Here is a 23,283-nt window from a genome sequence, read left to right as displayed (position 1 = left end):
CACATGCAGAAAGCCCCCTTTGGGTCCCAGTACTCTCTGGCTTCTTTGTATGAGAGAGGACACAGCACCCTTCACTTTCTGTGGCCGACTAGTCTTCCATTAATAGACGGTTCTCCAGGTCCATCCATTTTCCTGCAGATGACAGAGTTTTGTTTTTCTCTACCGCCAAGTAGAATTCCATTGTGTGTACAGCCCGTGATTTTGTAATCACCCGTCTGTCGATGGACCCTCGCTTGCCCCCTTGATTTGGCTGCTGTAAACATGCGTATGCTTGTCTTACCGCGGTACTCAGAAGTGGTACAGCGGGATCCATTCCCAGTTTGCTAAGAAACATGGATTTTGTATTTAAAGGCTCTGTGTCTCTTTGCATTTAGAACTACTGCGCACTTTTAGTGGATGATCTGTTGAAAGGTGGTGTGGCATCAGTGGGGCGTGTAAAGGAATATGGGACTTTCCTCTATAAGCATCAGAGAACAAAAGATGTTCTCCGGGTTGTTGGCACAGACAACAATAATTTTATAGGCCGACTCCTGTCTGGTTTTGTTCTGTAACAGTATAATGGGTAAAAGTTTTGACTCTGTTCGGCACAATTTGTCATCCACTGGAAGGCCAGCGCAAGCAGGCGTGGTGGCGCATGCTCGTAATCCCGGTACTTGGGAGACTGAGATGGGAGGAGGCCTCGGCTCCTCAGTGAAGCCCTCTGCAACTTAGCTAGACCTTGTTTCAAAATAAAGAACAGGAAATAGAATTGGTGTATAGCTGGGGCGTAGAATGCCCCTGGGTTCCATCCTTAGCACTGGACCCCCCAAAAAATAGAAAAGAAAAAAAAACATACCAGGGTGAAAACGGGGGGGGGGGGTGTGGTACACAAATGCTTGTGACAGAAACAAAACTTGTGATTTAAAAAATATATTTTTGAAAGTCATGCATTTACACAGAAAGTAGATGAAGAGGCACACTAGAAGAGGCACACTAAGGCACACGGACTCTGTCGCTCACGTCCTCTCCCCTTTACCTCGGTCCCACAGGCAGTCACTGTCGATGCGCTCATGTGTCCATCCAGTGTCTCTGCTTGTGTGAGCAAGTACAGATGTTCACAGCAGGCAAGCTATCCTGTAGCTTGCACTCAGGAATGTGTATTGGATATTCCCCCATTGGTGTGCAGAAATTTTTTTCTCTTTCTCTCATCCCTTTCTTTAAAAAATGAAAGCTGAGCCGGGCGCGGTGGCGCACGCTTATAATACCCCCCCCCCCTTGGGAGGCGGAGACAGGAGGATCACTCAGGTTCGAAGCCAGCCTTGCTGGCTTAAGAGACCCTGTTTCCAAATAAAATATATATAAAATAGGTCTGGGAGTGTAGCCCAGAGGTAGAAGGGTTCCATCCCCAGTACCACCAAAAAAATAAAAAATAAAAAATAAAAAAATAAAGCTTTACAGTATTTTATTGAATAAGAACCTCAGGAATTTCACAGTTTATTTATTTAGTCCCCCTGTTAATCAGTGCTGGATTACTGCAGTGAATAAACTTGTTTGTTATTTTGTGCATAGGCAGAAGTGTTTTTGGAATAAATCAGTCATGTTACTAGGTAACAGGTATGTGTTGCCAGCTGCCTTAGAAGGCAGGCGTGCCGGGCAGGTCTGTGAAAGGGCCAAGAGCCTGCTCACACCTGGACCCGCAGTGCCACCCACCCAGAGCTGGGCCAGCCTGAGTGCCGCTTTCCTGTTGGCTTTGACTTGCATCTCCTCACTATGGCTGCACTTTACATTTTAGTCTTTGACTGATGTATTTTTAATTTAACTTATTTGTTTGTTTTGGTACCTAGGAACACTACCTGTGTGCTGTACCCCTAGCCCTTTATTATTGAGTTGCCGGGCCTAGTCTCAAACCTGCGTATCTGTCACCGCTTCCCAAGTATTGGTATTATAGGTGTAAGACGCTATGCCTGGCTGACCTATTTGCTTAGAATCACTTTGGTATAAAGTATAAGAAAATATAAGTACAAGTCCCTTCCAGATGACTTCCCAGTAATCTCAACAAAATTTACTACACAGTTCTCTTTCTTCACTGTGTGTGTGTGTGTGTGTGTGTGTGTGTGGTACAGGGGGTGGAACCCAGGGGCTTTCTACCTCCAGGCTATACTCCCAGACCTATTTTATACTTTCTTTGTGAACAGGGTCTCACTACGTTGCTGAGAGCCTCACTCAGTAGCTGAGGCTGGCTTTGAACCTGTGCGATCCTCCTGTCTCAGCCTCCCAAGCGCAGGGATTACAAGCGTGCACCACCACGCCCGGCTTTTCTTCACTATTTTGAAATGCCGTCTGTATCATAGATTAAATTCCTGAAAGCAATGTTTACCTGACAGTAGCATGCATTTATCCTTCACAATTATATGACACTATCTGCATGGCTTTAATATTGTGAGAATGGTATTTAGTGACTGATGCCTATGCTTTTATCTTTATAATTGGCACTAGAATTTATTTCCCTAATATTTTATCTAACCAACCACAATCCTACAAAAATTTTAAGACAACACAAAGAATAGTAATAAAAACAGCATGGTACTGGCACAAAAACATACATAGACGAAAGGAGCAGAATAGAAGACCCAGAAACAAGTCCACACACTTACAGCCAATTGAGTTTTGACAAAGGGGACAAAAACATATACTGGAAAAAAGATAGCCTGTCCAATAAATGGTGTTGGCAAAACTGGCTAACCATATGCAGAAAAATGGAAATAAATCTCACTTTCTTACCCTGCACAAGAGTCAATTCAAGATGGATCGAAGACTTGGAAATTAGACCAGAGACCTTGAGGGTCCTTGAAGAGGGCATAGGTCCAACACTGCAACACATAGGCACAGATAAACACTTTCTCAGAAGACCCCAAAGGCACAACAAATTAAAAGACGAATCAATACGTGGGATTGCATGAAACTGAAGAGCTTCTGGTCAGCAAAGGAAATTGTCAAGAACCTCAATCGAGAGCCAGCAGATTGGAGATTTTTGCCAACTACTCCTCTGATAGAGGACTAATACCTAGGATATACAAAGAACTCAAGAAACTCAGCACTAAACAAACAAACAACCCAATCAAAAAATGGGCAAGGGAACTAAATAGACACTTCACGAAGGAAGAAATTCAAATGGCCAGTATATGCATGAAAAAATGCTCAACATCACTGGCAATCAGAGAGATGTAAATAACTCCAACTAGAATGGCAATCATTCAAAACACAAACAACAACAGATGCTGGTGCGGATGTGGAGAAGTGGGAACTCTAATACAAAGAATATTTTTTACTGAAACATTTTTTAAACAAAAACGAACATTGTGTTACAAAACACAAATAAGCCTCAAAGTCAACATTGATATATTGTTGCTTTCTGGTCTTTAGACCCATACATATTTTGTTAGTTGTTCCAAGATTTTTGGTCAGGAAAGTTTAGAAGTGGGTATAACACTTAGTTGTCATGTTTCTTTAGATATATTTAGTTTGGAGTAATTCTTTAGTCTTTCCCTGGTTTTTATGATTTTGACATCTTTGAAGATTACCTTTTTTTGTGCATGTGTGCGGTACTGGGGATTGAACCCAGAGTTATTCTACTTCTAAGCTACACCTCAGCCCTATTTTATTCTTTTTTTTTTTTTTTCCCCTCACAGCACTGGGAGTAGAACCCAGGGGCATTCTATCTCCAAGGTACACCCCCAGCCCTATTTTTTATTTTTTTTAAACAGGGTCTTGTGGAGTTGCAAAGGGCCTTACTGAGGCTGGCCACAAGCCAGGATCCTCCTGTCTCAGCCTCCCAAATGCTGAGATTACAAGCGTGCCCCACCAGGCCCAGCTTATTGTGTATTTTGAAACAGGATGTTGATGAGAGTCTCACTATTTGCTGAAGCTGTCCTCGAACCTGTGATCCTCCTGTCTCAACCTCTTGTACTGGGCTTATAGGAGTGTGCCACCACGTCCAGAAGATCATGTGTTCATTTTGTCGGCCTTCTCATTTGCATTTGCATATAGTTTACCTACTAGATTCACGTTAGGGGTGTTCTCCTTGGATTCCTCTCGGCAGAGCGTGGTTTCTGTAGGTTTTCTTGTGGGTGCTCATTTGGTTACAATTGGGGTCCCAGGCAACTTTGTAAAGCAACTTTTTTTATCCTTTGTGACTAGTAATATTTTGTAGAAGGATGTTTTGTGGACTATGAAAACATCCTATTTTTAGCAACTCTTCCGTTTATTAATTTTGATCACTGTTGACACCTCTTCTATTTAATTTGAAGTTAATAATTTATCATTAACATTATATATTGCTTCTCTGATTGTTTAATATTATATATTGTTTCTCAGATTTGGCCAGACCTGGTTTCCTTATGTCTTTCACTGTGCCTATCATTATTGGAATACTTTCTTTTTGTACTGGGAATTGAACCCAGGGGCATTGTTCCGTGAAGCCGCATCCCAGCCCTGCTTGTTTTTAGTAAACCTTTGAACTGTGCGTAAAAAGAGGATTGTGCAACATGTACTTGTGTCTGGTATTTCAACGTAGGTTATGTTTTTAAAGTTTATCCATGTTTCTGTATGTTGCAGCAATTTACTTTCATTGCTATGTAATATTGCATTGTATGAATATATAACTCATCTAATTTTGGGGGGGTACTGGGGATGGAACCCAGGAGCCTTCTCCAGGCTACACTCCCAGACCTATTTTATATTTTTATTTGGAAACAGGGTCTCTTAAGCCAGCGAGGCTGGCTTGGAACCTGCGATCCTCCTGTCTCCTCCTCCCAAGCGCGGGGATTACAAGCGTGTGTCGCCATGCCTGGCTTAACTCATCTAATTGTACCGTTGCTGAATATGGAGACAATTAGAAAGAGTTCAGCATATTTCCTTTAGTAATTGAGTAAATAAAAAGATGACAAGTTAAGAATAGAGAATATATTGAACAACACAATTCAAATTGAGCTAATTGTGATAGGATAGTATATCCAACAGTTGTAAAAATGCACCTTCTTTTCTAATGCATGTGGGGTATTTACCAGAAATGGCTGTATTTTGGATCATAGTCTCAGTTTGTTTTAGAGCATTGAATTGTACAGAATATGTTCTTGGACCGCAAGCTAGGAGTTGACATCCGAGATTAGCTGAAGCATCCGTAAATACATGGAACGAGCAGTGTGCATCTGTAGTCTAAGAAACCGTGCTGGAGGTAGAGAGCATTATCAATATTTATTCAAAGCCAGGCTTAGAAGTAAACTTTAACCTTACATATATATGCAAGTATATTAAAATGATAACATTGACTTGTAAATAAAATCAATAATTCATGGATGTATATTAAGAGAGTTCAAAGCCGGGTGTGGTGGTGCACACCTGTAATCCCAGGACTTAGGAGGCCGAGACAGGAGGATCGCAGGTGCGAGGGCAGCCTCAAGTAGTGAGACTCTCAGCAACCTAGTGAGACTCTTTTCCAAAATAAAAACAAAATTGGAAATTCAATCCTTAGTGCCACAGTTAAAAGAAAAAAGAGGGGTGTGTGTGATAATGAAGGTAGAAGCTCAAATTAATGAATTAGTAAAGAAAGTATTAAGAGCCGGGCGTGGTGGCGCACGCTTGTAATCCCAGCATTCGGGAGGCTGAGGCAGGAGGATCGCGGTTCGCAGACAGCCTCAGCTACTCAGTGAGGCCCTTTGCAACGCAGTGAGACCCTGTTTCAAAATAAAGAATAAAAAATAGGGCTGGGGGTGTCACTCGGAGGTAGAATGCCCCTGGGTTCCATTCCCAGTACCGCAAAAATAATAAAAAAAGAAAGTATTAAAATGACTAACAAAATCATAAGTTCCTATAAAAATGATTAAGAAAGGAAAAGGAGACAGCATCATAAAGAATATAATAGAATAGCGCTGCAGCTCCTGTAAGCCTTAGCGTGCTTTTATAAGGCCATCAGAGACAGTATCTTACCAGCAGTTTCAAAATTTGGACATGGCACTAAGTGTTCAGAGCAGCCGAGGTATGAACTGAAAAGCTTCACACATCTTAGACAAGCCTGCGCAGGCGCCAGTCGGAACGGCGCTGACGGCCTTGTTCTGTGATGGCGGGCCACTGCAAGCCGCCCACTCTTGGGAGCAAGTCGCAGCATATTGCCTGCAATAGGGACGCGATTTATTTATTTATTTCTCTTTGCTGTACTGGGAATGGAACCCAGGGGCATTCTACTTCCAAGGGACACCGCAGTCCTTATTTTTTATTCTTTATTTTGAATCAGGGTCTCACTGAGTTCCAAAGGGCCTCATTAAGAAGTAGCTGAGACTCTAGAACCAAGGTCCTCCTGTCTCAGCCTCCCAAGTGCTGGAATTACAAGCCTCCACCACGCCCCGGCTGGATCCTGTATCATTTAAAATGAGTGAGTCAGGGGATGGAGCGCACTTGTGAGTGCAGCAGATCACAGGGCACTGTCCCTGTAAAGGACATGATTTTTAGTTTTGCTTCTGTGCAAGGTTGCCTGAGAGGGACCAACCAGCGGTGGTTCATTCCAGGCATAGCGGGACCCACCAATTGGGGTGCACAGGCTGCCTTTTCGTGTGTGATTATATTTTATTATTACTTAAATGTTTGAAACAGTTATTATTTTTATACCTTTTTACCTGTCTAAAATGTTAAATTTAATAAAATTTAAGGAAAATAACAAAAAGAAATTTGGGCTGGTGGTATGGTCAGTGGTAGGGTGCTTACTAGCATAAGTAACACCCTGGGTTTACTCCCAGCACTGCCAATAAAAAGAAAGGAAGATGAAAGGAGGGAAGGGAGGGTAGGGCAGGAAAGGGGGGAAGGAAGCAAGAAAGAAAATAGAAGGTAGCAGATCGGGTTGCGAAAGGGCAGATCAGGCGGCCTCGAGGAAGTGGTCCAGGGCCTCTTGGAGAGCACGCCCGCCCGGCCTGGGCTCTCTCTGCTCCAGCCCCTCTGCTGTGTCCTTGGTGCCCTCCCGAGGCGGCTGATACTTACAGATGCTCAGTAATATAGTCATACATGACTTGACGAGAGAAGACCGTAAAACTAATTGAAATGCTTTTTATTCACTTATTTTCATTACAAGTTTTTATCTATATATATTCTGGGAATTTCAGGAGACCATATGATGTTTCAACCCCGAAGTTTTTCTTAGCAATTATTTACTTTTTAAAGAGCATGGAAAAGGCCGGGCGTGGTGGTGCACGTTTGTAATCCCAGCACTTGGGAGGCTGAGACAGGAGGATCGCGCAGGTTCAAAGCCAGCCTCGGCAACTTAGTGAGACCCTGTTTCCAAATAAAGTATGAAATAGGTCTGGGAGTAGAAAAGGCCCCTGGGTTCTACCCCTAGTAACACACACACACACACACACACACACACACACACACACACACACACACACTATAAAGAGCATGGGATTCAGCCAGGCATGGTGGCACATGCTTGTAATCCCAGCATTTGGGAGGCAGAGACAGCCTCAGCTACTCAGTGACGCACTTCCCAGCTCAGTGAGACTTTGTTCCAAAAATAAAAGGACTAAAAGGGCTGGAGGTGTAGCTTGGAGGTAGAATGTCCCTGGGTTCCATCCTTAGTACCGCAAAATAAATAAAAGTAAACAAAGAGCATGGGATTCTTCTCTGTGACAATCTCTAGCAGTAGATAGAAGTGTCACAGTTAACGTAGAGGTTTGTTTTCTTTTCTTTTTTTTTAAGAGGGAGACAATACAGAGGGGAGGCGGAGACAGGAGGATCAAGATTTGCGGCCAGCCTCAACTACTACTTAGTGAGGCCCTTTGCAACTCAGTGTGAACTTGTTTCAAATTAAGAAAATAAAAAAATACTGCTTTGGGTATGGCTTGGAGGTAGAATGCTCCTAGATTTTGTCTCCATTAATGCCAAAAAAAGAATGAGTGAATGAATGAATGAGGGAGACAGGGTTTACATTAATTTCTCTGTTAAAATGGAGGAAAGAAAGCCGGGCGTGGTGGGCACACTTGTCATCCCAGCACTCGGGAGGCTGAGACCGGAGGACCGCGGTTCACAGACAGCCTCAGCTACTTAGTGAGGCCCTCTGCAACTCAGTGAGACCCTGTTTCAAAATAAAGAATAAAAAATAGGGCAGGGGGTGTAGCTTGGAGGTCCGCCGCTGTGTTCCATCACCAGACCCCCCCCTTCCCCGGGAAAAAAAAAGGAGGAGGGAAGATTTTGGGTTAATGTTGTTTATATAGGTGGGCTGGTTCTAAGCCAGCCTCAGCAAAATTTAATCAGGGTCTCTGCAAATTAGTGAGGCCCTGTTTCCAAAAAAAAAAAAAAAAAAAAAAATAAGCCGGGCGTGGTGGCGCACGCTTGTAATCCCCGTGCTTGGGAGGTGAAGACAAAAGAATCAGGCAGGTTTGAAGCCAGCCGCACTGGCTTAAGAGACCCTGTTTCCAAATAAAAAAAGTATAAAAAATAGGTCTGGGAGTGTAGCCCGGTGGTAGAAGGGTTTCCAGGAATCCCAGTACCAACAAAATAAAAAAAATAAATAAAATAGGGCTGGGGGTGTGTCTCAAGGGTAGAATGACCTTGGGTTCAATCTCTAGTACTACCAAAACATCTCCGGTATATAAATTTTTTTGGCATAGCAAATGTTGATTCTAAGAGTTGTCATTTTGTGGCAGTGGAAACACCCTTTATTTGATTGTGGACATTTTTCTGTTTTGATTGTGGTGGTGGTTACACAACTTTTATACATTTGTCAAACTTAACTGGAATTAGAATGAGTCAATTCTATTGTGGGTAAATTATTTCTCACTTAAAAAAAAAACCAAAAACCAGAATTAAATTCAGAAATCAAAACTTATTTTTTAAGAAATATAAAGAACAAAGTATTTTAAAGTAAAAGGTCGCCGGGCGTGGTGGCACATGCTTATAATCCCTGAGCTTGGGAGGCTGAGACAGGAGAATCGCACGGGTTTGAAGCCAGCCCCAGCTACTTAGTGAGGCTCTCGGCAAATTAGTGAGACCCTGTTTCCAAATAAAATGTAAAATAGGTCTGGGAGTGTAGCCCAGAGGTAGAAAGCCTCTGGGTTCCACCCTCAGTACACACACACACACACACACACACACACACACACACACACACACACCCTGAAAACGCCTCACAGTAGAAGGCATTACTGGATATGTTGTTATTGGTGCTCGAACATGATAGAGAATAGTTCTGAGAAAAACGATCCTGTTGTAAAGTGGACTGTGGCTGTTCATACGTCCTTGATTTTCTCTGTTTTAAAGCAGTGCTTCGTGGCACTGGACTGAAGAGGCTGATGACTACCTGGGGAGTCACTAAGCCTCCTCACCTCTGCCCAGCTCCTCCAGCAAGCCGGCAGCTCTTTGCTGTCTGGCTGGGGCCAAGATGAGCCATCAGGAGTGACTGTGATGTAGACGGATTTAAGGTTACATACAGCCTTTGTTTTGATTTAAATAGAAGAAGGAGACAAAATTATTACGGTATCCTAAGACAAGACAGACCAGTTTATCTAAAATAGGAATTTTTTTTTTTTGGGGGGGAATACCAGGGATTGAACACGGGGGCACTCTACCTCCAAGATACACCCCTAGCCCCACTTTTTTTCTCTTTATTTTGAAACAGGGTCTCACTGAGTAGCTGAGGTCTCACTAAGTAGCTGAGGTCTCGCTGAGTAGCTGAGGTTGTCCTTGAACCTTCAATCTGCCTCCCAAGCACTTAGGTTACAAGTGTGCACCACCATGCCTAGCTTTTAGTATTAATGATTTCCCCTTTCATACCAAGTTAGGAATGTTTGCTGGTTGTAATTAAATTTCAGTTATTATGCAGGCAGACTCTAAGTCGACAACAATAATGTCTGAACCTTCTCCCTAGCCATCCTTAACGTGTACCTACTTGTGTTGTTAAATGTTGTTTTAGTCAGCCAGGGGTGGTGCACGCTTGTAATCCCAATACTTGGGAGACCGAGACAGGAGGATCACAGGTTTGAGGATATCCTCAGTAAGTAGTGAGATCCCATTTCAAAATAAAAATAAAATAGGGCTGGGGTGTAGCTCAGAGGTAGAGTGCCCCTGGGTTCAATCTCCAGCAAAACACACACACACACACACACACACACACACACACACACACACACATTATTTTAGCCAAGTGTCGTGTGATCTATACCTGGACACAGGAGGATTGCAGGTTCAAGCCAGCCTTGGCAAAATAAAAAATAAAATCGAGCTGGGGAGTTTCCTGAAGGTAGAGTACTCTGGGTTCAATCCCAGTAGCAAAAAAGGAGGAAAAAAGGCTATTTCATTTCATTGTGTTATCAGCTCTTCTGACTTATCGTGTAATTCAGAAAGCAGTGGTGTATAAAAAGCTTATCCTCTGGAGAGAGAATCTTGCTACACTCACATAAAATAGATATGTTTGGCATTATATAAAGTGATTCAGCATAGCATTGTAAGCTGATATTACCCCAAAAAAGCTGATTTTGTTTAATGCTGCCACTTTCTCAGGTTGGAAGCAGTATCATTTTTTGAAATAGTCACAAAGTTGCTAAATAAAGCTATCCCATTTACTGTTTCCTGAATGCTTTTAGCCAATAGGGTCATCATTCTTTCAAAGTACATCTTTTTAGTGTAGACCAATGCATATTTGTTTAAATTTCTTACCATGTCATTTTAACTTTAAAAAAGTACTTTAAGCTTGAAATGAGATCTTACCCAGATTTTCTGCTCTTTGTTTAGTTAACTTCTGTTTCACTAGTGACATACTTGATTATATAAATAAATATGAAATCTTTCATTTTAAAGTAGTGTCTCACATTTGAGTGGTTTGTGATTTCGAATCGCCAGCCACACGAGCATGCTCACGGTATTGCAGAGTGTGCGAGGACCCTTTGCGCCGCTTGCTGGCTTCATCCACAGAGCAGCCGCCCTGGTCCAGGCCTGCAGGTGCACACGCCTCATGAGGACACCGAGGCGCCTGGGCCTCCTCGCTCCTCTTTGCCCAGTGCACCGTGCCCTTTCCGAAGGCCGAGTGAGGCGTGTGGTCTCAACAGATTCTCTGCAGGAGCAGACACAGGAATCTCCCAAGTCAGACACACGAGATTCGTACATGGAAAAGCACCGTTCATTCCCCAAATTTGGTTTGTTTTAAAAATTACTTATGTTGTAGTTAATTATGTTAATGTGAACATACAGTGGGTTTATGATTATTCTTAAATCCATAAGCTTTTAAATTGGTTTTTAACTTTATTTTCTAGTCAGTAGATAAAACCCACATATAAAAGTTCTTTTGAGCAGGATATGGTAGTGCACACCTGTGGTCCCAGTACTTGGGAGACTGAGATAGAAGAATCACAGATTCAAGGCCAGCCACGGCAACTTAATAGGACCCTATTTTAAAATTAAAAAAAAAAAAAAAAAAGAGAGAAAGGACTTGGTGTTGTAGAGAAGTGGTAGAAAGCCTCTGGATTCAACCCCTGGCACTCCCCCTGCAAAATAAAAAAAGTTTGCCGTGTGTGTGTGTGTGTGTGTGTGTGTGTGTGTGTGTGTGTATTTTGTTGTTGTTTTTTTCTGTGGTGCTGGGGATTGAACCCAGGGGCATTCAACCTCCAAGCTCTACCCCAGACCAATTTTTTATTCTTTATTTTGAAACAAGGTCTCACTAAATTGTTGGGGCTGGCAGCAAATCTGAGATCCTCCTGCCTCAGCCTCCCAAGAGTGGGGATTACAAGCATGCACCACCACACCCAGCAAGATAGTTCACTTTTTAATAATAAAATTGCTATGACATATACTTAAAGTTTTATTTCGGTACTGGGGTGGAACCCGGGGCATTCTACCTCTGAGCTACACACCCAGCTCTGTTTTTTGTTCTGCATTTTGAAACTGGGTCTCACTGAATTGCAAAGGGCCTCACTCAGTAGCTGAGGCTGGCTGCGAACCGCGCGGTCCTCCTGTCTTAGCCTCTCATTTGCTGGGATTATAAGTGTGCGCCACCATGCCTGGCTTGCTATAATATCTTTAATTATGAATTGGAACTTTTTATTTTTAAAATAACTTGATGTCAGAATAATGGGTGTTCAGTTTGTGAAGCTTCTAGAGAACGGGGCGGCCACACCCCTTTCCTGGCAGCTTGCTGTCTCTGCAGCACCTGGCTGTGTTGGTAGTGTGCGGTAGAGCTCTGAAACTTCTTGGCTGCGTCACAAATGAGATGCCATTAGCTCCCTCAAAATGAGAAAAATCACTGTCCTCACCAGACAACAGCTGGCGTATTACAAAGATGTCAGATTGTATGACATTTGGGATTGACTTTTTAAAAAGAAATTCAGCCGGGCGCGGTGGGCACGCTGTAACGCCAGCGCTGGGAGGCGGAGACGGGGATCGCGCAGGTTCGAAGCCAGCCGCTCTGGCATAAGAGACCCTGTTTCCAAATAAAAAGTATAAAATAGGTCTGGGAGTGTAACCCGGAGGTAGAAGGGCTTCCAGGAACCCAGTACCACCAAAATAAATAAATAAATAAATAAATAAATAAATAAATAAATAAATAAGAAATGCAATGGAATAATTACAGTTTTGGTAGAGATCTGGAGGCTGTGACAATTTCTTCCTGTGTTGCAAATAGCTATTTTCTTTTCTCTAATGAGAGAAATCATTTGGACCAAATAGAAACTTTGTGGTAATGTGCTAATCCAATATGATCGCAGCTGCTAAGTAGAATCTGGGCCTTTAGGATTCACTTTGAATGTGGTCAGCAAGCTTTGGAGATTCGTGTAGTCTTATATGTTAACTTGACTCTTCAGACACGGACTTTGGGGCTTTAGAAAGCGTAAACATGTTTAATGCTTGTCAGTATGCTGGGGTCTCAGGAGACAGACCAAATTAAATAGAAGGATGGATGATGGAAGGAAATCTGTTAAGGAGCTTGGTATCGCGGCACTGGGGTGGAGCCCAGGGGCATTCTGTCTCTGATCTACATCCCCGGCCCTTTATTTTTATTCTTTCTTGTTTGAAACAGGGGCTCACAAATCACTGAGGCTGGCTGCAAACTTGCAGTCCTCCTGTCTCAGCCTCCCAAGTACTGGGATCACAAGCGTGCCCACCGTGCCCGGCTCTTTGTTGAGGAATTGGCTGGCACAGTGATGGAGGGGATAAAGCTGGCATGTGGCTCAGCCTGAGTGCAGAGGCCTTGTTATAATCAAGGAAGCTGATGATGTAATTCCTAGTCTGAAGCCAAAGGCCCAAGAGCACAGGGTGCCGTGCTTCAAGCCCCGGAGTTCCAAGCGTTGCTGTAAAACTCCTAATTCTGATATCTGAGGGCAGAGAAGAAGGTGTTCTGACTCCAAAAGAGAGTGGATTTGCCTTTTTCTTGCTTTTTGTTTATCCAGGTCCAGAGCGGATGGTGCCTGTCCACCTTGAGGTTGGGTCTTCCCCACTCAGCCCCTGGGCTTGCACACCACCCTTCTGCAGAGGCGCTCTCACAGACACACCCACACGTAGTGCTTTGCTGGCCCTCTCCTGTCCCTAACCCACCCAGACAACTAATATCGGCTGTCACCCCTGTGGGGGTGGGGCCGCTGGAATACATGTGAGTGGTTACATGAATGCCCATGTTCCAAATTCCCCTTTAAATATAGCTTACTTGTGTGTGCATACAACATTAAGAATGCCCAGCCTTCCAGATTATGGTAGAGCCCAACAAATAGGGATCTTCCCACAGCCACCCCTGCACTTGGTTTTTCTTTCTCTTCCCCCTTCCTCCTTTTCATTTCCCCCCTCCCTTCCCTTCCCTTCCCTTCCCTTCCCTTCCCTTCCCTTCCCTTCTTCTCTCTCCAGTGCAAACAGTTGTTAAGAATTAATTGCTTAGCCGGGCGTGGTGGCGCACGCTTGTAATCCCCACGCTTGGGAGGCAGAGACAGGAGGATCGCGCAGGTTCTAAGCCAGCCGTGCTGGCTTAAGAGACCCTGTTTCCAAATAAAAATATAAAAATAGGTCTGTGTAGCCCGGAGGTAGAAGGGCTTCCAGGAACTCCAGTACCACAAAAAAAAAAAAAAAAAAAGAAAGAAGAAAAAGAATTAATTGCCTAAAAAGTCTAATGTTTATACAAATGTCATCCTAGACAGGAACTGCCTTAATGGGTTTATTCCCATTAGACAATTGAGAGATGATTTTATGTTCATGCAGCTTTTTCGTTTTACCAAAGTAAACTGTCAGTTGATTTTTGTCTAGTTTAAACTGTAAAAGTAATTTTTATTTATTTAGTTTTTATTTATTTATTTTTGTGGTACTGAGGATGGAACCCAGAGGCCTTCTACCTCTGGGCTATACTCCCAGACCTATTTTATATTTTATTTGGAAACAGGGTTTCACTAAGTTGCTGAGAGCCTCACTCAGTAGCTGAGGCCGGCTTCGAACCTGCGCGATCCTCCTGTCTCAGCCTCCCAAGCGCAGGGATTACAAGCGTGCGCCACCACGCCCGGCTTAAAAGTAATTTTTAAAAGACAAAGTTTTCTTAAACAAGACATCATCATGAGACAGTGGTTTTGAAGTCATTTCTGATCATCGGAGCCTTTGTTTCAGCACATTTTGATTTGTATGTAATCAGTTCTTTATACATCTTGGCTGTAAACACCTTAGTAAGCCACACTGCCCCCTAGAGCCCCACCTTGAGGTCACTGTTTGGATCACAGTGACCTTTGCCCTCCCACAGGCCTGGATGCCACGCAGTCTCTTGCCAGCCGTCTTCTAGCCTGAGTGCCACTTGGGCGTGTTCCCTGCCTCCAGCACGGGGCAGCACGCGGCTCAGTCAGGGTGATGCAGTCGGCTTCTGTGGTTATCTCATCTATGTGTGTTTTTTTAATGATTATGCCAGTTCTGGGCAGGCGCCTCAGTGGTTTCAGATTATATCCATTTGGAAATGCCAGTAAATATTGGTACCATCGATTAGGATTCTGTGTCCCATTCAATTTTAAGATCTGTTAGAAATGCGAGTGGTGTGGCCACAAGCCGGTGTGCTAGTCGTGACTCTTCCGTGGTTCTCTTCGTCTCCTGACAGTGCGTGGAGAGGGCGACTCCTGCAGGGTCCTGATGGCTGTAGGTGATCTAGCACACTAAAATGTACCCGAGGAAGCTGGAAGGAGGAGTGTCCTCGGATCTAACACTCTGTTCACGCAGTGACAGTAAGAAGCTTACTGGCCCGTAAAAGGAAGGAGATATTTGACTGCTAAGTCAGCACAGCGAGAGATGGAGGTACAGTCATGTGATTAGTGTGCTTTCTTGTCCTGAGAGAAGATTCCAGTCGGTGTGTCAGTTTCCTCCCGAGCGCTCGGTGCCCAGGCCAGAGCAGCATCAGGGGAATGGCCTTGCTGGCCTGAGGCCAGGCGCGCTCAGAGCTTTCTGCTTCTCTTCTTTGGCATGTTGAGCCAAAAGTGGCCATCCAGCTATATGGATAGCATGTAAAGATATGAAATGTCATCCTAATGCCTTATGTTAGCAGTACAGCAGTGGATTGAAATAGAAGATACTTCTTACATTACTTCATTTTTTTATAATTTAAATCTTACTGTAAATTGAGCTTATAATTATACTTATGAGAAACAAAGTGATATGACTTATGGATGTATTACAAATAATTAAGGTAATTAACATATCCATGATTTAAAAATATCTATCGCTTTTCGGTGTGATGTGAGCATTTGAGATTTATTCCTAGCAATTTTTAAATGTACAGCCGCTCTTTTAACTGTATTCACCAGCTGTGCAGCAGACAGACCTAAGAACACCAGAGCCCTGTTCCGACTGTGCAATGTGTACCCACTAGCCATCACCTCTGCACTCCCCCATCTTCCAGCCTCCCAGCCACTGTTCTCCCCTGTGTCTCTGAGCTTGATTATTTCATGATCCACATAGAAAGGAGAATACATGCCCTTTGTCTTTCTAGCCACATTTTCACAAGTGACAGGCTCCTTCCTTAGACCCACAGGGTCCCATCGTGTGACGTGGCACTGCCTCTCGCTTGTTGTTGAAGGACCTGTAGGCTGATCCCATGGCCTGGCTGTGAGTGGAGCTGCAGTGAACACAGCAGTGCAGGCCAGGCATCTCTACCAAGGCAAACGGTTTCCGGTCTTCTTGGGCAGTAGCCAGTAGTGGGACTGCCGGATCCGATTGTGTTTGGTTGTTCCCCTTTAATCCCGATGTTTACCCCAGAGCTGGTAACGGGGAGCCTCTGGCTGTGTGGAGGTGTGGTTGGCGGTATAGCCAGCGGCATGCCCAGAGTGGTCTTTGCCTTAGAAGACCCGTCACTTCGACCTGCTCTCTGCTCCTTCTGTCCTCCCCAGAGCCGGGTCTTGTTGCAGACCACAGGGCTGACAGCCATTGCCTGCCGGTGCAGGTGGCACAGCCAGGTTGAAGTGCTGCTACTAGCGCCACATACTTGAAGGGCCATCCTGAGAGCCGGGAGACGTTTGCTCCACTCTGTGCGTCCCTGGTGTCTTGACAGCCAGTCAGAATTCTGTGTGCACTTTTCTCAAGTACACAGGAAGCCTCTTAATTCATATGGCTCTAATCTTCCTTTGCTGTGTTGCAGAAACAGTGTTGTACGCGGAAAGTTTCTGCAGGTGTCTTTGTAAGCTATACAGTTTAAGAGGTTAGCCACCTCTCTTTTCCACATATTCTTAATTTCTAGAAAAACCTAGTCAGCTATATAGGCTTAAGAGACAAGGATTTCTGTCTGATTTCACCTGGCTCTGAAACCAGATCTTATTATTTGAAATGTAAATCTCCAGTAACCAAATAAAAATGTGAAAGAGCTTCTCGTATTATCTCTGGTAGATTGCCCTCCTTTGACAAAGTTGTTCTTTTGATACTGTCCATCTGTGTACGTTTTTAGGTCTCCTTGGCCTGAGACCCCCATCCGCCTGGCAGCACTGGGGGTGGAGCGGCTGTCCTGGGGGCCTTGGGGTGCACTGGTGCCTGCAGGAGCTGCGTCTCTTCCCCAGAAGGGCCCGCGAGCTTCAGGCTGCTGCTCTCTCCTTCAGCTGCCTCCACCTGGCGAGGAAGGGCCTCTGCACTTGGCCTCTTGCTCGCCCCCACCCCTCCTCCCGCATCCTGATGACCAGGGTGATTTTGTGGCACTGGGGGCTGAGCCCAGGGGTGCTCTACCACTGAGCTACATCCAGACCGATTTTAGCTCTTAATTTTTTTTTTAAGTGGTACCGGGGATGGAACCCAAGGGCTTTCTACGTCTGGGGCTATACTCCCAGGCCTGTTTATATTTTATTTGAAACAGGGTCTCACTAAGTTGCTGAAAGCTTCACTAAGTAGCTGAGGCTGGCTTCGTACCTGTGCAATCCTCCTGTCTCAGCCTCCTGTTCACTGGTGATGTCCATGGACTGGCTCCCAGTAAAGGCTGGGTGCGTTTGCCAGGAGCGCTCACTGCTGCTGCAGGAAAGGCAGGAACTGAAGGCGCCCGGGTGTCCTGAGTGCACGAGCTTAGCTCCAAGGAGAGCAGATCCTCAAGGGCCTCTCTTCATCTGTAAAACAATGGCGGTGATACCCGACCTTTATTGGGAGCTAATCCATTCAATTTATAATTTATGTGCGAGAAAATTGAGGCTCGGAAAAGTACATGTTCAAAGTCACAAAGCTTTAGTAAGTTGCAGAGTGAAGATTGAAACCCAGATGGTTGGTTTGCGTTGAACAAAAAGACCTTTAAGTTTATTTCTGGCCTTGGTTGTTGTGTAATTTTGAGCAGAATACTGACTAGTGAGGAATAGGAATTGGAGGATTTCTCGCAGTCGGCTTGGTGGGTGCCGTTCGGAGCTGGGAGGGCCCCTCTCTTGACGGTGGTTCCTGACAGGAGCTGGCGGCCTCTGAAGATGTCATCTGCCCTCATGAACCTTTAGGGTGGTGGTGTTAGCTCATGTCACTGAGCACTTCCACGAAAGCACTGTTAGTAATGGCAAACATGAGGCACTCGCCCGCACCACCGTTATCTATGAGGAGAAATCTGGACGTGGGCACATTCGCTTGGTAAAAGACCGGGAATCATCTAGTCCTGTCCCTTCACTTTCGGCGACTAGCGGTGGCAGGCAGAACCGACTAGCGGTGGCAGGCAGAACCAACTAGCGGTGGCAGGCAGAACCGCAACCCTAGATGATGTATCGTAGCCCGCTGGTCACCTCTGAGACAGCACACGCCTTTCTCAGTAGATGCTAACCATTCATTAAACCATCGGCTTACTTAGAAAGACTGCGCCCATTGGAGCTATGGAAATGTGTTTAAAACCTCTCTACTTGGCTGTGCCTTTGTTATGTTGAATTTGTAGTCTTTTTTAACACAATGCTGCCACTCCCTGGTTATTGCTAGTACTGCATTAGGGAATCCAGTAGGCTTTTAGTTTCCGTGAGGAGTAAGTAATCCCATTCTCATCCTGCTCTTTATATCTAGGGAAGAAGCTGCAGCTTTTGTAGGAGAGAAAAAAAATTCCCTCCCCTCACCCTTCTTCATTTTGGCAAAACAGTCCTTCTGCCTGTGAGGCATATTAGGGTTGCATTAATAAGGGCTCTCGGCATGCTTGAGGATGTAGGCATCTCCTGTATGAGCACGAAGCCTTTCTGGAATTTTAGCTGCTCTTCACTTCTGACCAGTGGGCCTGTGATGAGAAGTGACATCGCAGTCGCCTTGGGGAGTTGGTTAAGGCCCAACCTGGGTTAAGAGTGTTTCCTGTGGCCTCAGGAAACCTCAGTGTAGTCCCTGCCGAGCTGTTCCATGACCAAGCACACAGATGGTCTACTCAATGGTAACCCCATAGCCTTCAAATAGAAGGGCTATATTGTTTCTTTTTTTTCTTTTAATGAATCGGGAACAAAATTGACTTTAAGACATCATAGTTAATTATTCTAAACAGTTATAAGAGAATAATTAACGTAGAACTCTTCATAATTATAATTATGGACAAGCTGTTCTATTTTCTGCTAATTCAAAGAGACAAGACAAGGAGCTGCTGTATGGAGTGCCTCCGTCACCACCCCTCGTCCATGTTTGGCCTGATCACTTTGCTTGGCATATAGCAGTACTGAAGTTCTGTGTCAGCAAAGTGGAGGGAGACTATGTCTGCACGGTAGGCAAACCTTAGAGAGGAGGTGGCTGAGTGGCAGGTCTTGCGAGGTATATTTTTTTCCAGCTTTTTGCTCCTATTGAGCCTGGACAATGTGCTCCAATGATAAGTATTTACCAAAATGATTAAGGATTAAGACAGAGGAATGTATTTCAATACTATGCATAATTAATGTTAAGTGAAAATGTCAATGGAATGAAATAATCAAACTTGAGGACATGCATAGATTCAAGATCTCTTGCTTTCTTGAAATAGGCAGCTTTGTGTGGTAGCTGCCGTTGTCCTGGTGGTAGCTCTGTCCCCCCTGCCTGTCCACCTCTTCACAGGGGCTTGAGGTCATGGGTATGATGTGCACTCATGGACACCCGAAGCCCCGTTCCTAATGCTGTTAGATTTTCCTTTTCAGAGTAAGAGGGACCATCTGCTCATGAACGTCAAATGGTACTACCGTCAGTCTGAAGTTCCAGATTCTGTGTATCAGCATTTGGTTCAGGATCGACATAATGAAAATGGTAAATACGTCCTTCTTATAAATCTGAGATTTGGGCAAAGTTCTTCTAAACATATCCACTGGATGGAAGTAGCCACTGTGATAAGTTTTCTCTGAGCAAACTTCCTTTCCCTCCTTTACTCCATCCCAGCCCTTTATTTTTTTATTGTGAAACAAGGCCTTGTTATATTACTGCGGCAGGCCTGGATCCTGCATCCTCTTGTCTTGGTCTTCCAAATACTGAGTTTATAGGCATGAGCCAACACATTTGGCTTCTGAACTAACTTTTTATAAGTAAGAATATTGCTGTAACATCCCCAACTCCCAGCTCTTGCATTATTTTTGCTTTCTGGTTTTTATTTTTTTTTAAAACTTTTGAAGATGTGCTAATAGCATTTTCCCCTTAACCTTCAAATAAAGATAGGTCTTTGGGAATAACAGTAATTTCACCTGGTAATGAACAAATAATATTTAAAATTCAAGAGGACTGTAATTTTTTTTCAGTGATTTGTATTTTCAAGGTAGTATACGTTAGTTTTAAAAGCAGCATTTTCTAGAATATGTTTGGAAGAAGATAGTTCCAGGCAACTTTTTTTTTTCTTGCTGCTCAGTAATTTTATTGACACATGAGCTATGTACATAAATGTATATCACATTTGTTTTAAAACTTGATTCTTGAGAGGTACTGGGCCATCTGTCACCCCTGAATGACCGAGGCAGGCCTGTTCCTGGCTCACTTGGGAAGTGAGCGCACAGCGGCGCAGGGGAAGCCGAGGCCCGTCTCTGCAGCAGCACGATGCATGGCCGTTCCTGTTCTTGTGTTATCTCTGATGACAGATTTTGAACCAATGCACCAGTAGTCAAAAATGGTTTTAAAGAATAATTTTTTGGTACTTTACTAGTTAAAAAAGAAATCTTTGAAACAGTAAAAAAAAAAAAAAAAAAAAAAAAAAAAATTCTGTTAAAGCAGTGAAATTATATTATTCCTTGTTTAAAGTAGTAACTTAGTCATTCTTTTCAGCAGAACCAGTGTGTAGCTTCATTCTGTTTTTGGAATATCTAGCAAAAAATGAGATTTTGGACAAAAATCAATAAAATTATTAGTTTACAAGTTTCTAGGACGTGATCATTGTTTTCCCCCTTTTTCCTTCATTTAAAATCTTTGCTTATAAATGGATTTTGGCAAATTAGGGACTTAGTAAAGGCTGTACCGCACACCCAGTGAGACTCCTCATCGGTCCCACGCTGCGCACTCTGTTCTTGTCCTTGCCGCGTGTCGCTCTTCTCCCTTCCTTTGTGCACTTACAGTGCTAACGAGGCCTCGCTCTTTATTGTGCTTTAGTAGCGGGAGGGGAACTTGAGAAAAATGTTGCACAAAGATTTCCTATCTGCTTTGGCAAACTGAGTTGTAATAATCAATTTTTTTTAACAGACTCTGGAAGAGAGCTTGTCATCACAGACCCCGTTATCAAGAACCGAGAGCTCTTCATTTCGGATTATGTGGACACGTACCATGCCGCTGCCCTGAGGTGAGTGCGTGCCAGAGGTGTGCAGAGGTGTCCCACGCGCCCAGTGGCACCAGTGTGGGGAGAAGGCCCGAGCTGCCATGGCCCTGTGGCACTCATTACCTTCAGTAACTACAAGGATCCTCACCTGTCTGACTTTACCTCTCTACTTTTCTTCTCATTTATTTCTTTTTTGCCATGTTATTATATCTTTATCTCCTTGAAAATTAATGTCCTGATATCAGGGGGAAGTGTTCTGGCATTCTCTAGTTTACTTTCAAAGTATTGAGCCCTGCCACTGGGAAGGAGGAGGCAAATACGGCAGCACGGTAGTATCTGGGCAGAATGGTGCAGACTGTCATTCAGCTCTTCTTTACATTTTCTGTGTGTCTGAAAAAATCTACAACCAATCTTGGCAAGGGGTACGGAGAACATATTGATGATTTTTTTGTGTGTGTGGTACTGGGGGTGGAGCCCAGTGGCATTCTACCTTCCAGCTACACCCCCAGCCCTATTTTTATTCTTTATTTTGAAACAGTGTCTTACTGAGTTGCAGAGGGCCTCACTAAGTAGCTGAGGCTGCGAACCATGAGCCTCCTGTCTCAGCCTCCCAAACGCTAGAATTACAAACATGCACCACCACGCCCGGCTTTGATTTTTTTTTTTTTTTTTTATTTTGGAGATAGCAGATAGCATTGTAGCTTAGGTAATTTTACCAAAAAGTGACTATCCCTATATCTTCGTGCATTTTGGGGGTCACATGGCATACTCTGGACCTCCTAAGTAGCATGGGAAACATAGCTAATATTCTTAAGACCCTTCCCTTACTGGAAATAAGACGTGACTGGGCATGGTAGTCCACACGTGTCATCCCAGTACTTAGAGGTTGATCCGGGAGGATCACAGGTTCAAGGACAGCCTCGCCAGCTTAGCAAGACTCTTAGCAACTTAGACCCTGCTACAAAACCAAAAGTGGAGCTGGGCGTGGCGACGCGCGCTTGTCATCCCAGCACTCGGGAGGCCGAGACAGGCGGATCGCAGGCTTGTGGTCAGCCTCAGCTACTTAGTGAGGCCCTCCACAACTTAGTGAGACCCTGTTTCAAAATACAGAATAAAAATAGGGCTGAGGGTATAGTTAGCGTTAGACTGCCCCTTGGTTCAATCACTAATCAATCAATCTCTCTCTCTCTCTCTCTCTCTCTCTCTCACACACACACACACACACACACACACACACACACACACACACACACACACGGCAGGGGTGCTGAGGGTGTAGCTCAGACGTGAATTGCCCCTGGGCTCAATCCCTGGTTAGCCCTCCTCCAAAAAAAGAGAAGAAAATAAAGACTGTGGTTTTAAAATGGTCATTGGGATTTGCCAGCTTTTAGCTTAATTCCACTGGGGTAATTTTATAATACTCACATGGTGTTCAGTAAAACCATCTGGAATCTCTTGTGCACAAGGCAAATTAGCAGCAACTTTTACATAGGGGAGGTGCTGGCCAACTTTGAGGGCCAGATAGGTTTCATTTGGCCTATGTCAGCTCTCCGGCTCAGTCTTTGTAGCACCCAGGCTGCAGGCAGGATATTAACAAGGTGGCTGTGTGCAGTAAAACTTCATGAACTCTAAAATTTGAGTTTCATTGAATTGTCATGTTGGGAAATAGCCATTTTTTAATTTCTTTTTCAGCCATTAAAAAATGCAAAATCCATTCTCTAAGGCCCTTTGAAAACAGGTGGGAGCCAGACTTGGCTTGTTGGCCAGTAGCTTGCTGAGCCCTGCATAGGAAGGAGCTCATGTCACTGCGTTGACTCTTTACTGCACATTAGAAGCACTGGGAGGTCCCTGTGTTGTTTACAGGCTCTCCAAGTCACCTTGGGGCAGGCTTTCCTTCCTCAGCTGCTGGGCAAAGCCAGGGCCTGGATGGGGGCCGTGCTGGTCAGCAGCTTGCCTGCCAGCGAGGACCCGGCTTTGCTGGCTTTTCCTTTCTTTTCCCACCTTTCCATTGGTGGTGGTACAGGATTTCAAGGCATCTAGAGTTCTAGTTGAAAGCATAAAAATATGAGATTTATAACTCTGGCTATTCAACATGTGTTGACATAATTGACCAAAGCAAGCGCGTGCGTGCGTGCGTGCGTGCGAGCGTGCGTGCGTGCGTG

The 23,283-nt window shown here is 44.3% G+C and overlaps 1 protein-coding gene across 1 annotated transcript in view; it reads left to right on the top strand.

Moving 5' to 3' along the window:
* Positions 1-23,283, top strand: part of RERE (arginine-glutamic acid dipeptide repeats) — a gene marked incomplete at both ends in the record, with an annotated part of 256,264 nt that overhangs the window by 68,883 nt on the left and 164,098 nt on the right. Inside the window, 2 exons of the mRNA XM_080691726.1 lie at positions 19,533-19,638; positions 21,049-21,145. Of these exons, the coding sequence (XP_080547852.1) occupies positions 19,533-19,638; positions 21,049-21,145 (203 nt within the window). The remainder of the gene's footprint in view (positions 1-19,532; positions 19,639-21,048; positions 21,146-23,283) is intronic.

The sequence above is a fragment of the Muscardinus avellanarius genome (assembly GCF_963383645.1).
Source record: "Muscardinus avellanarius genome assembly, chromosome: 3".
Lineage (NCBI taxonomy): Eukaryota > Metazoa > Chordata > Mammalia > Rodentia > Gliridae > Muscardinus > Muscardinus avellanarius.
This window is presented reverse-complemented; position numbering and strand designations above follow the sequence as displayed.